This window comes from Phyllobates terribilis, unplaced genomic scaffold, assembly GCF_046119375.1.
Source record: "Phyllobates terribilis strain yellow unplaced genomic scaffold, ASM4611937v1 Scaffold_10__3_contigs__length_209671492, whole genome shotgun sequence".
In the NCBI taxonomy this organism is placed as follows: Eukaryota; Metazoa; Chordata; class Amphibia; order Anura; family Dendrobatidae; genus Phyllobates; species Phyllobates terribilis.
In genome coordinates, this window is record NW_027362770.1 from 171,303,478 (window position 1) to 171,317,775 (window position 14,298).

A 14,298-nucleotide genomic window follows, 5' to 3' on the forward strand; every position below is an offset into this window, starting at 1 on the left:
TATCCGGAGCCGGATCAGATGGGGGTTGTAGTCTTCCGAGTGGCTGTGACCCGGTCCGTGCCCAGGGTGTCAAGCTCAGTGTGTGGCAGTCCTCTGATGTTATTAAGTTCTTTATTTGTCGACTACGCCACCCGTTGTGTTGCGGTCACTGTGGCCGCCGCTGCAGCAGGGTCCGCTGAGGCTGATGGTGTTGGTGCAGCTTGATAGGATAACCCCCAACGGGAGGGGTATAGCCTCAGTGGGATCAGGTGCAGAGGATGGGAGTTGTGGTGATGCAGTGTAGACGGCAATCAGAGACAGAGTCGGGTTATGCAGTTTAGGATGTTTACTCACTGCTGATGTTCTGGTCACTCCAGCTTCGAGTGACCTCCCGAGCCGTGCTGCGTCCACCAGGTTCTGGATCCAGCCAACTCCCAAATAAGTCCGGAGCGTGACCCTGAGCTCTCCTTCAGTCCTTTCTCTGGCCGTCCCCACTATTGATCCACCCAGGTCCAGCTCCCTCGGGCCTTCTGTTGGGACACCCTTGGCCTTGGGTTCCCTGACCCTCCTCGTGGTATGCCTTCGTGGTGGATGTGGTGGGTGACCGTGGCAAACGCTGCCCACGGTCTCCGGTCTCTGGCTGGGGAGTGTTTTTACCCCCACCAGCTTGGGTTCCGGTACCCTGGTGCCGACTCTTCACCCGGGGATTTAAGTTGGGATCTTGGAGTCCTTTTCTGCTGTTTCCCCCTCTGGGTCTCTCTCTCTTCTCCTCTCTCACTCTGGGTCTTTCTTCTCCTCTGCTCCTGACTTTCTCTCTGCAACTGACCCTGTTCTTAGTTGGTGCCCACCTTATATACACCCTCTATGTGTGAGCTCAGGTGACCAGCACCCAATGAGCTCCTATCTTTACCCAGGCTGCTCCCCCTATCTGCCCCTACACTACTTGGGATGTACCACCCCCCTCCCACTCCAGCCAGGAACAGACTCGGTCGTACCTGCACATTTCTAAGTGGGAGTACCGTCGGTCTGCTCCTCGGAAATGGGATGTGTGTAGTGCATGCAGCCTACCGAGCTCAGATCCACACTCCATCCTTACCCGGGAGTGGAATATCACACCTCTGGACTGAGGTGCAATACCCCTGTAGCAGCCGAATCCTCAGGGTGCTACACATTTATGGGGTGATGTGTGAGGTACATTTATGGGGTGATGTGTGAGGTACATTTATGGGGTGATGTGTGAGGTACATTTATGGGGTGATGTGTGAGGTACATTTATGGGATGATGTGTGAGGTACATTTATGGGGTGATGTGTGAGGTACATTTATGGGGTGAAGTGTGAGGTACATTTATGGGATGATGTGTGAGGTACATTTATGGGGTGATGTGTGAGGTACATTTATGGGGTGATGTGTGAGGTACATTTATGGGGTGATGTGTGAGGTACATTTATGGGGTGATGTGTGAGGTACATTTATGGGATGATGTGTGAGGTACATTTATGGGGTGATGTGTGAGGTACATTTATGGGGTGAAGTGTGAGGTACATTTATGGGGTGAAGTGTGAGGTACATTTATGGGGTGATGTGTGAGGTACATTTATGGGATGATGTGTAAGGTATGGGGTGATATATGACGTACATTTATGGGGTGATGTGTGAGGTACATTTATGGGGTGATGTGTCATGTACATTTATGGGGTGATGTGTGAGGTACATTTATGGGGTGATGCGTGAGGTACATTTATGGGGTGATGCGTGAGGTACATTTATGGGGTGATGTGTGAGGTACATTTATGGGATGATGTGTGAGGTACATTTATGAGGTGATGTGTGAGGTACATTTATGGGGTGAAGTGTGAGGTACATTTATGGGGTGAAGTGTGAGGTACATTTATGGGGTGATGTATGAGGTACATTTATGGGGTGATGTGTGAGGTACATTTATGGGGTGATGTGTGAGGTACATTTATGGGGTGATGTGTGAGGTACATTTATGGGATGATGTATGAGGTACATTTATGGGATGATGTGTGAGGTACATTTATGGGGTGATGTGTGAGGTACATTTATGGGGTGATGTGTGAGGTACATTTATGGGGTGATGTGTGAGGTACATTTATGGGGTGATGTGTGAGGTACATTTATGGGGTGAAGTGTGAGGTACATTTATGGGGTGAAGTGTGAGGTACATTTATGGGGTGATATGTGAGGTACATTTATGGGGTGATGTGTGAGGTACATTTATGGGATGATGTGTGAGGTACATTTATGGGGTGAAGTGTGAGGTACATTTATGGGGTGATATGTGAGGTACATTTATGGGGTGATATGTGAGGTACATTTATGGGGTGATATGAGGTACATTTATGGGGTGATGTGTGAGGTACATTTATGGGGTGATGTGTGAGGTACATTTATGGGGTGATATGTGAGGTACATTTATGGGGTGATATGTGAGGTACATTTATGGGGTGATGTGTGAGGTACATTTATGGGGTGATGTGTGAGGTACATTTATGGGGTGATATGTGATGTACATTTATGGGGTGATATGAGGTACATTTATGGGGTGATGTGTGAGGTACATTTATGGGGTGATGTGTGAGGTACATTTATGGGGTGATGTGTGAGGTACATTTATGGGGTGATGTGTGAGGTACATTTATGGGGTGATATGAGGTACATTTATGGGGTGATGTGTGAGGTACATTTATGGGGTGATGTGTGAGGTACATTTATGGGGTGATGTGTGAGGTACATTTATGGGGTGAAGTGTGAGGTACATTTATGGGGTGAAGTGTGAGGTACATTTATGGGGTGATATGTGAGGTACATTTATGGGGTGATGTGTGAGGTACATTTATGGGGTGAAGTGTGAGGTACATTTATGGGGTGATATGTGAGGTACATTTATGGGGTGATGTGTGAGGTACATTTATGGGGTGAAGTGTGAGGTACATTTATGGGGTGAAGTGTGAGGTACATTTATGGGGTGATATGTGAGGTACATTTATGGGGTGATGTGTGAGGTACATTTATGGGGTGAAGTGTGAGGTACATTTATGGGGTGATATGTGAGGTACATTTATGGGGTGATGTGTGAGGTACATTTATGGGGTGAAGTGTGAGGTACATTTATGGGGTGATATGTGAGGTACATTTATGGGGTGATATGTGAGGTACATTTATGGGGTGATATGAGGTACATTTATGGGGTGATGTGTGAGGTACATTTATGGGGTGATATGTGAGGTACATTTATGGGGTGATATGTGAGGTACATTTATGGGGTGATGTGTGAGGTACATTTATGGGGTGATGTGTGAGGTACATTTATGGGGTGATGTGTGAGGTACATTTATGGGGTGATATGAGGTACATTTATGGGGTGATGTGTGAGGTACATTTATGGGGTGATGTGTGAGGTACATTTATGGGGTGATGTGTGAGGTACATTTATGGGGTGATATGTGATGTACATTTATGGGGTGATATGAGGTACATTTATGGGGTGATGTGTGAGGTACATTTATGGGGTGATGTGTGAGGTACATTTATGGGGTGATGTGTGAGGTACATTTATGTGGTGATATGTGAGGTACATTTATGGGGTGATGTGTGAGGTACATTTATGGGGTGAAGTGTGAGGTACATTTATGGGGTGATATGTGAGGTACATTTATGGGGTGATGTGTGAGGTACATTTATGGGGTGAAGTGTGAGGTACATTTATGGGGTGAAGTGTGAGGTACATTTATGGGGTGATATGTGAGGTACATTTATGGGGTGATGTGTGAGGTACATTTATGGGGTGAAGTGTGAGGTACATTTATGGGGTGATATGTGAGGTACATTTATGGGGTGATGTGTGAGGTACATTTATGGGGTGAAGTGTGAGGTACATTTATGGGGTGATATGTGAGGTACATTTATGGGGTGATATGTGAGGTACATTTATGGGGTGATATGAGGTACATTTATGGGGTGATGTGTGAGGTACATTTATGGGGTGATATGTGAGGTACATTTATGGGGTGATATGTGAGGTACATTTATGGGGTGATGTGTGAGGTACATTTATGGGGTGATGTGTGAGGTACATTTATGGGGTGATGTGTGAGGTACATTTATGGGGTGATATGAGGTACATTTATGGGGTGATGTGTGAGGTACATTTATGGGGTGATGTGTGAGGTACATTTATGGGGTGATGTGTGAGGTACATTTATGGGGTGATGTGTGAGGTACATTTATGGGGTGATATGTGATGTACATTTATGGGGTGATATGAGGTACATTTATGGGGTGATGTGTGAGGTACATTTATGGGGTGATGTGTGAGGTACATTTATGGGGTGATGTGTGAGGTACATTTATGTGGTGATATGTGAGGTACATTTATGGGGTGATATGTGAGGTACATTTATGGAGTGATGTACACTTGTAGGGTGATGTAATCCTGTGCTGTGACACTACTACTCCCAGCAGGTTCAGTCAGTAGCTACCACACCACTTCCTGCAGACACACAGCGCTGCCGTCTAGCGGTTGCCCTGGTAACAGGTGGAACGTTCAGCTCACTCCGGAACTAAAAGTGTCGTCTTCAGTTTCCACTGAGGAGCCATTAGGCGGTGCACCCATAGAGACAGCTGTGCGGAGACAACGTGACGGAGAGGACACAGGTGACTGACGGGCACCGGAGTAACGTGTCGCTGTGTGAATAGTAAGGAGCCATGGAGGAGGAGGCAGACATGACATAGGCAGTGACAGCAGGGACTGCAGCTTCTGTCACCTGATGCTCACACTCTTATTCCCTCTGATTACTGTCAGTGAATGGAAACCTGTTCTGCTCCAAACCAGTTCACTGTATCCTCGAGGCCTTAAAGGGGCATTGTCCTGAGAAAACAAGTGATGACTTACTGATCGGTGCTGGCGCCATTTTTTATCCCCATCACAAAGTGTAGTGACCCCTCCGCCGCCCCAGCCATTCTCTATAGGAAAAAGCCACAGGGAATGAATGGTGCAGCCACAGAGCCTGAACACTAAGGGCGCAGTCAGACGACCGGATAAATCGCACAGGTCGGTGGCTCTCCCCACCCCAGCGTGAAAGCTTCATGTATTTGTATGCTGCCGTCACGCTCGGGACGGGAGAGTCGCCGGCCAGTGCGATTTATCTGGCGTTCTGAGTTATACCCCACCGTGTGGGGAGGTGATTTTGTTTTTACGTGACAATCCCTTTAATGCTGGAATAACCCCTTAAGAAGAAGATCATCGCTAGGTGTCATCGCAATGAGGTAATTGGGACTGAACCCGGAGAACGATTTCTTAGGATCCCAGTTATATTTCTCATCTTCCTACCACTTATCCATCCACTTCTGGACACATCAGAGCCCCCATTTTTGGAGGCGGCTGGCGCTCTGCATTGATTTTGTCTGTCAGGCATTGGTGTGGCCCGGAGACTGGAGAGAGAGTGATCAGACAGACTTCACCTGATCATCCCATTATCGTCCTGAGGGGGGAAGGGGGATCTCCGTCAGATCTTGTCGTACAGATTACGGAGCGCCGCACCCGCATTATTCTACGCTCACGGGCGTGACACCGTATGTATGTCTCGCGGGCGTGACACCATATGTATGTGTGAATGTAGATGGATGGATGTCTATGGGGCGGATGGATGTCTATCTGATATATAGGTTGCGAGCAGAGCCCTCGCTCCTTATTATAAAAACATAGAAATAAAAAACTTTTAACCCTTTAATGTCACAGCTTTCTGGACGCAGACCATTTTTCTGCCTCCACCAGTTATTACAATGGCGGCTCTCTTAGAGGACAGTGCTCCTTTCTGGCTCATTGAATGGAACCCTCCTCCTATTCTAATGTGTTTATGGACCGGCGTTATCTTTTTGAGACAACCTCTTTAATGGATTGTCCAGCACTTTTGCTTAGGGATAAGTCATCAATGTCAGATAATTTACAGGTCCGTGCAGGAGTCAGAATAGCTCGGGTACATCTCGGCTCCTATAGATCTGAGCTGCCATTACACAAAGTATATGGAGCTGTATACAATACGCTGGAACTGCTGATGTGCCAGTCCCCCACCGGTCTGATATCGAGATCCTGACTTGTTCCCCTCAATCACTTACAGACTGTACGGCAGCCATGGCAAGAGTCATCCGCGTTGTCAAAACTCTCCGTAATCACTGGAAGAAGAGCACGGTGGGCTTCTGCCTGCTGGCGTACGGAAGCAACTGGATGTACGGCAAATACAGGTGAGGGACCAGTGAGAAGGAAACTGGGATATTAGCATCCTTACAGGGGGGGTATAAAGAGGTGATCACTTTCCCACAGGAGTGATCACTTCTAGATCAGTGGGGATCCCATTGCCGAGACGGCCATAGAGGGGCAGCGCTAGGGCTTCACCTCTGCTCCATTCATTCTCTATGGGACCGCCTGGGATTAATAAGTGAAAAGTGGATGAATGGAGCATTTGAGATGAGGGTTACAAGACCCCCATATCAGAAATAGGTGGGGGTCTCATAGACTTTGTATCGAGCTGTAACACTCGCTCAATTCTTAGCATGTTATGTATTGTGCGGCCACTGATCTCGGTAATAAATGCAAAGAATCTGCATTTAATCTTATTTTCTGCCTCTTCCTTGCACAGTGATAATTTGCTGAGGAGGGCGGCCTGCCAGGAAGCACAGGTACGTGCCACACACAGAGCCTCCATGACCTCTGCCGGATAATATGACACCGGCGCTTCTTTGTCAAGGCGATGTCCCATCAGTAAATTATTTTATATTACACAGTACAGACCAAAAGTTTGGACACACCTTCTCATTTAAAGATTTTTCTGTATTTTCATGACTATGAAAATTGTACATTCACACTGAAGGCATCAAAACTATGAATTAACACATGTGGAATTATATACTTAACGAAAAATTGTGAAACAACTGAAAATATGTCTTATATTCTAGGTTCTTGAAAGTAGCCACCTTTTGCTTTGATGACTGCTTTGCACACTCTTGGCATTCTCTTGATGAGCTTCAAGAGGTAGTCACCGGAAATGGTTTTCACTTCACAGGTGTGCCCTGTCAGGTTTAATAAGTGGGATTTCTTGCCTTATAAATAGGGTTGGGGCCATCAGTTGTGTTGTGCAGAAGTCACGTGGATACACAGCTGATAGTCCTACTGAATAGACTGTTAGAATTTGTATTATGGCAAGAAAAAAGCAGCTAAGTAAAGAAAAACGAGTGGCCATCATTACTTTAAGAAATGAAGGTCAGTCAGTGCGAAAAATTGGGAAAACTTTGAAAGTGTCCCCAAGTGCAGTTGCAAAAACCATCAAGCGCTACAAAGAAACTGGCTCACATGAGGACCGCCCCAGGAAAGGAAGACCAAGAGTCACCTCTGCTTTTGAGGATAAGTTTATCCGAGTCACCAGCCTCAGAAATCGCAGGTTAACAGCAGCTGAGATTAGAGACCAGGTCAATGCCACAAAGAGTTCTAGCAGCAGACACATCTCTACAACAACTGTTAAGAGGAGACTTTGTGCAGCAGGCCTTCATGGTAAAATAGCTGCTAGGAAACCACTGCTAAGGACAGGCAACAAGCAGAAGAGACTTGTTTGGGCTAAAGAACACAAGGAATGGACATTAGACCAGTGGAAATCTGTGCTTTGGTCTGATGAGTCCAAATTTGAGATCCTTGGTTCCAACCACCGTGTCTTTGTGCGACGCAGAAAAGGTGAACAGATGGACTCTACATGCCTGGTTCCCACCGTGAAGCATGGAGGAGGAGGTGTGATGGTGTGGGGGTGCTTTGCTGGTGACACTGTTGGGGATTTATTCAAAATTGAAGGCATACTGAACCAGCATGGCTACCACAGCATCTTGCAACGGCATGCTATTCCATCTGGTTTGCGTTTAGTTGGACCATCATTTATTTTTCAACAGGACAATGACCCCAAACACACCTCTAGGCTGTGTAAGGGCTATTTGACCAAGAAGGAGAGTGATGGGGTGCTACGTCAGATGACCTGGCCACCGCAGTCACCAGACCTGAACCCAATCGAGATGGTTTGGGGTGAGCTGGACCGCAGAGTGAAGGCTAAAGGGCCAAGTGCTAAGCATCTCTGGGAACTCCTTCAAGATTGTTGGAAGACCATTTCCAGTGACTACCTGTTGAAGCTCATCAAGAGAATGCCAAGAGTGTGAAAAGAAGTCATCAAAGCAAAAGGTGGCTACTTTGAAGAACCTAGAATATAAGACATATTTTCAGTTGTTTCACACTTTTTTGTTAAGTATATAATTCCACATGTGTTAATTCATAGTTTTGATGCCTTCAGCGTGAATGTACAATTTTCATAGTCATGAAAATACAGAAAAATCTTTAAATGAGAAGGTGTGTCCAAACTTTTGGTCTGTACTGTGTGTGTGTATATATATATATATATATATATATATATATATATATATATATATATATATATATATATATATATATATATAAAAATGTTATTTTACACATACTTCTATCATCACAGGCAGTATTGCAAAGACTGATAACACCTTTATATACAGTAGATAATACAGGATCCACCATTCACAATAGGTGATGTCACAGCTCACCTCCTCTTCCTCTACAATGACTGATAACACCTCTATATACAGTAGATAACACAGGATCCACCATTCACAATAGGTGATGTCACAGCTCACCTCCTCCTCCTGTACAATGACGGATAACACCTCTATATACAGGAGATAATACAGGATCCACCAGTCACAATAGGGGATGGATGTCACAGCTCACCTCCTCCTCCTGTACAGTGACTGATAAGCTTCCTGTTCTTTCCTCTTTAGATATTTGGACATGAGCTCATTTACCCCAATACAGCAGTGAAGAAGGCGACGGTTTTCCTGAATCCAGCAGCTTGTAACGGGTGAGGACGGGTGAGATTAGGAGAACCTGGGTATAACCGATTACAGGGTCGCTAATCCTGTGGACTGCAGTGGGGATCATATAAAGCGGCCCATACATATCACATTAACCCTTTCACCCCAGTTCATCATCTTGTGTATGGGAGATATCTATGCATTTCCCCCTGACGGTTGAGAAGAGAACGAAGGATCGGGCTGATTGTTTTCAACATGCCTTATCCTTTTGTTCACAGTGAAGATTCGCTGCCTCTACAAGCGGCTTCTCCTCTATCACAATTTACAACATACTTGCAAAAAAAATAAATAATGTTATGCGTCTTGGAAGAAGGGGAGACAAAAACAAAGCTGCCGATGGGTCTTCTAACCTTTTTTCCGCAGCTTTACACAACATGGGAGACGCGCTCAGACCTCCGTACAATGAGGCCTCGCAGCTTTTTAAAAGGGCAACACCGGGTCCGACATCGCTCTGCATGCCGCCATTGATCTGTGTAATTAAAAGGCAACATCACCTTTTACACTAATAGTTCACTTCTGTCTCCTAAGTAATGAGCCCCGGGCTGGCTGGCCGGCTAGCAGTGCTTTGGGTTGGACTACGGCACATTGATTATTGATCGCTCTGTAATCACAGCCGGAAAGGTCGGCATTGCTTTCCTTCTGACCTTCAGCTTTCAGGTCCCGGGTATGAAGATGTACGATCTGAGAAAGAAAAACCTAAAAGAGACGTCCGTGTTAAAGGCCATCTCCAATTCCTGCTCAGATGTAAAAGTGTCTGTGTGATTGGTGTCTCCTACTTTTCCTGTTAGAGCTTGCTGGGAGCTGTAGTGTCACAGCAGTTATAGACTGTGTTAGAGCAATTCTCCATAACTTATTATCTAATGACTGGCAGTGCTATCTGTATTCACATCATACAGTTTAGGCAGTGCTGTATTATATCATTTATGGGCAAAGACAGGAAAGATGGTATTATCTGTGCCTATGTTATGTACAGTGAGAGACAGGGAGGCAGTACTATCTGTGCCTATGATATGTACAGTGAAAGACGGGGAGGCAGTACTATCTGTACTTAGTACTGCCTCCCTGTCATTCATCTGTGCATAGAATATGTACAGAGAGGCAGTAGTTACAGGTTATGAGTTCTGACTGTACATACATTCTCTTCCTGCCGTGCTCACAGTACTATCTGTGCCAACATTAGGTACCCGGAGGCAGTACTATCTGTGCCAACATTAGGTACCCGGAGGCAGTACTATCTGTGCCAACATTAGGTACCTGGAGACAGTACTCTCTGAATCAGGAAGATTGTGTTGCTCTCCTCAGCTCTTGTAGGGGCATCATCCTATACAAAAATATCTTTATATATGGAGGATATATAATGCCTGTATATCGGAGCCGAGCTGTATATGATGAATTTTGGCCTTTACCCCAAACAATAGTCTCGTCTTTCGCTCTTTTAGAAAAGCCAGGACCCTCTTTGAGAAGAATGCTGCCCCTATACTGCACCTAGCTGGAGTGGATGTCCATGTGGTGAAGGTAGGGTCCATTGACTTCGCAAGGTAGAAATCTCTCTAAGAAAACCTGCGATTTCTATTCTATGTGCACTGTACCCATCAGGTCTCGAGTTCGTTTTTTCATGCAGTGCCTCTGCAGGAATAGTGAGGTATTGCAAGTGTTAAAATCAAGGGAACTTGGTGTATTGTGGTTTATGACTGGAATATAATGCCTTGTGGGACTCCCAGATGTCAGATCTGTCTCCACTAAATCTGGAGTCATCCCAGCATGGACAGTACTGTGTGTGCACGGTCTATAGAAATGTTGCCACCACGCTCACCTGGTCTGTTCTGCTTCCTTTCCTAGTGTGGATCATACAGGTAGCAGATGAATTTTATATTCTACTAGATGGTGGCCCGATTCTAACGCATCGGGTATTCTAGAATAGGTATGCGGCCGACCGGGCGCAATCAGCAAAGCAGTGTTAAAATTTGGCGCCTATATCGCAGATTGGTCACGGCTGCCGGCCGCGACCAATCAGCAGAGCGGTGTTTAAATTTGTTTCCAATAATGCTGGTTATTCGTGACCGGTAACCGCGACCAATGAGCAGAGCGGTGTTTAAATATGGCGCCAATATTGCTGATTGGTCGCGGCCAGAGACCGCGACTAATCAGCAGAGCGGGTTTTAAATTTGCCGCCCATATCGATGAATGGTTGCGGCCGGCGGCCGTAACCAATCAGCGTTGTATTAGTGAGGACCGGGGAGCGGCGCTACCTGTGCGGGTACTTGCGCTGCGAGCAGCTGGGAGATAAGCGGCTGCTCGCAGCAGAAGCATCCCGACCGGCGGCGCCGCTCCTCCGTCCTCTGTTCACACCTCCCGTCGGGAGATCATAGCGTTGTTTAAATTTGGCGCCAAGCTCGCAGATTGGTCGCGGCTGGCGTCCACGACCGATCAGCACAGCGGTGTTTAACTTTAGCGCCAAGATCACTGGTCGGGTGCGGAGACCGCGACCGATCAGCGAATCGTATTGGTGAGGACCGGGGAGCGCCGCTGCCTGTACCGCTACTTCCGCTGCGAGAAGCCGGGACATGAGCGACTGCTCGCAGCAGCAGAAGTATCCCGACCCGCAGCGCCGCTCCCCGGTCCTCCCTTGACACCCTAGCCGCTGATCTCCCGACAGTAGCCGCATGGTGTTACTAAGGTCCTGATATTTGTGTTCAAAATCGCTGATTGGTCGCGGGCGCTGCCCGCGACCAATCACCGATTTGGGCGCCACATTTAAACACCGCTGTGCTGATTGGTCGCGGACGCTGCCTGCGACCAATCACCGATTTGGGCGCCACATTTAAATAGCGTCCGTGACCAATCACCGATTTGGGCGCCACATTTAAATAGCGTCCGTGACCAATCACCGATTTGGGCGCCACATTTAAATAGCGTCCGTGACCAATCAGCACAGCGGTGTTTAAATGTGTCTGCAAGATCGGTGATTGGTCGCGGGCGCTATTTAAATGTGGCGCCCAAATCGGTGATTGGTCGTGGCGAGAGATCTCGACCAATCATCGAATCAAATTGGTGAGGACCGGGGAGCGGAATCGTATTGGTGAGGACTGGGGAGCGGCGCTGCCTGTGCGGCTACTTCCGCTGCGAGAACCCGGGACATGAGCGGGCGTTCGCAGCAGAAGTATCCCGCCCCGCAGCGCCGCTCCCCAGTCCTCCCTTGACACCCTAGCCGCATGGAGGTCAGCGCCGCTGCCTGTGTGGCTACTTCCGCTGCGAGAACCCGGGACATGAGCAGGCTCTCGCAGCTGAAGTATCCCGACCCGCAGCGCCGGTCCTCCCTTGACACCCTAGCCGCATGGAGGTCAGCGTCGCCGGCGGTTGGGAGATGAGCGCCTCACGCCTGTCATCTCCCGGCTGCATCGCCGCTGAGCTCCGTTCCGCAGATGAGCCGCTAACGGCCGCCATCTTTTTTCAGAAATACCGCGGCGCTGATTGGCCGCTGCCGGACCAATGAGCGACGCGGGATTTCCAGGACAGACAGACAGACGGGATAAGACGATTATATATATAGATATACTAGTGCGTCGGGGCGGGATGTCGGTCCGGTTGTCTTGGCGGAATGTCAGTCGGGTTGTCTTGGTGGAATGTCGGGGATGTCGGTCGGGTTGTCTTGGCGGAATGTCGGGGATGTCGGTCGGGTTGTCTTGGCGGAATGTCGGGGATGTCGGTCGGGTTGTCTTGGCGGAATGTCGGGGATGTCGGTCGGGTTGTCTTGGCGGAATGTCTGGGCGGGATGTCGGCCGGGTTGTCTTGGCGGAATGTCTGGGCGGGATGTCGGTCGGGTTGTCTTGGCGGAATGTCGGGGATGTTGGTCGGGTTGTCTTGGTGGAATGTCGGGGATGTCGGCCAGAATGTCTGGGTGGAATGTCGGGCGGAATGTTAAGGAAGAATTCCTAATGTCTACAATGTTAACTCCTTACTGTCCTATGACGGATATATCAGCCAGTGTATGGAGCAGGATCTGAACGTGCTCCACACAGGGCAGTGGTCGGCTGTTTTATACAGTCAGCACCTGCCTCTAACAGCATCTCCAATCACTGGTGTCAAAACCACCAAACTGTTGCTGTTTGTCTCTTACAGCAGCATTGAGCTTGGTGGAGGGTCTGTTTGGGCACCCAGCAGCCCACCCATGTCGCAATGAGCTGGCATGGCAGCAGGTAGCCCAATAAAGTCCCTCGCCGCTGCCTTCTTGGCATTCATGTTAAGCCCATCCACCAGCTGTTCTTAATAAGAAAGCTTCATTTTCTCTACACACTGCAATACTGAAGTACTTCATTATATAGAAGAAGCGATAAAGGTTTAAAGGGGTTGTCCATCCTTGGGGCTCAAGTCTGCAGTCACTCTGTGACTTCAGACTTGTGAATCCTCACAGAGTGCATAGTGCGCACTGTCAGGACTCATGGACGTTCATGTGACCGCAAGAATACGATATGCATACTCCAGGCCGCATTCTGACTAGACGAATCCGGCCTTGCGCACGTCTAGTCAGCATGTGACTGCGTATATGCAAATTGCATATTTAAGGTCACGCGCCCGGCAGCCGCCAGCACCAGAGAGTATTGACAGCGCGCATACTGCACGTTCTGAGGATTCACAAGTCTGTAGTCACGCACAGTTGACTGCACACTTCTACCCCAAGGTCGAACAAACCCTTTAAAACATATTTGGTATCACCACATCAATAAAACTCTGATCTGTAAAAATATAAAATTAAAACGTTGATTTAAAAAAAAATTAAAAGGGCAAAAATTGAGCATAACTAGTTAGGAGTCCTGTGTTCAGGATCTTCATCTCTTGGGCCCGGTGGAGCACGGTCACAAGGAGAGTCTTCCTCTCTGGGGGACCCGTCCTGTCCTACATTACACGGACGCCCCGTGGCTATGATTGAGCTCTGTATAATGCTTCATTTACCTAAGTCTTCCTTCACCAGTTTGGATTGATTGTTGCACCGCGAAGAAACACTTGTGGTTGTGATCAAGGACTCTCTGCCTCGGGATGGAAACCTCATTACAAAATGGAAAATGCGCCTTTAGGAGATTGTCAATGTAATCATCCCCTCATGATGTGGGATGGACGCCACATACTAATGTATGTCCCCCCCCGAGGCTGGCAGAGCTTAGCAGGAAGAAAACGCTTTGCTAATTTTACTAAATTACAATTGGCCCCATGGTAAACTGTTACCCTACTTACCAACTCATCCGCCATATAGATAATCCATCCACGCTATACGTGTCACCACCGAGGGTGTTTATACCAGATATTCTCTAACAGCAGTAGTTTAGGCAAGTAGTTATATTCTTGTACATAGGGGCAGTATTATAT

At 47.6% G+C, this 14,298-nt stretch overlaps 1 protein-coding gene across 7 annotated transcripts in view; it reads left to right on the plus strand.

Moving 5' to 3' along the window:
- Window positions 1-4,562: 4,562 nt before the first annotated feature.
- AGK (acylglycerol kinase) overlaps window positions 4,563-14,298 on the plus strand; it is a 43,881-nt gene continuing 34,145 nt past the window's right edge. For 4 of the 7 annotated variants that reach the window (XM_073650147.1, XM_073650152.1, XM_073650151.1 and 1 more), the window contains exons 1-5: window positions 4,563-4,659; window positions 6,123-6,246; window positions 6,642-6,681; window positions 8,845-8,924; window positions 10,377-10,452. In XM_073650147.1, coding sequence (XP_073506248.1) covers window positions 6,137-6,246; window positions 6,642-6,681; window positions 8,845-8,924; window positions 10,377-10,452 — 306 coding nt within the window. In that variant the 5' untranslated portion in view covers window positions 4,563-4,659; window positions 6,123-6,136. Of the gene's footprint in view, window positions 4,701-4,781; window positions 5,272-6,122; window positions 6,247-6,641; window positions 6,682-8,844; window positions 8,925-10,376; window positions 10,453-14,298 lie in introns of those variants that run through there. The other 3 variants (XM_073650148.1, XM_073650149.1, XM_073650150.1) reach the window with 3 other exon arrangements.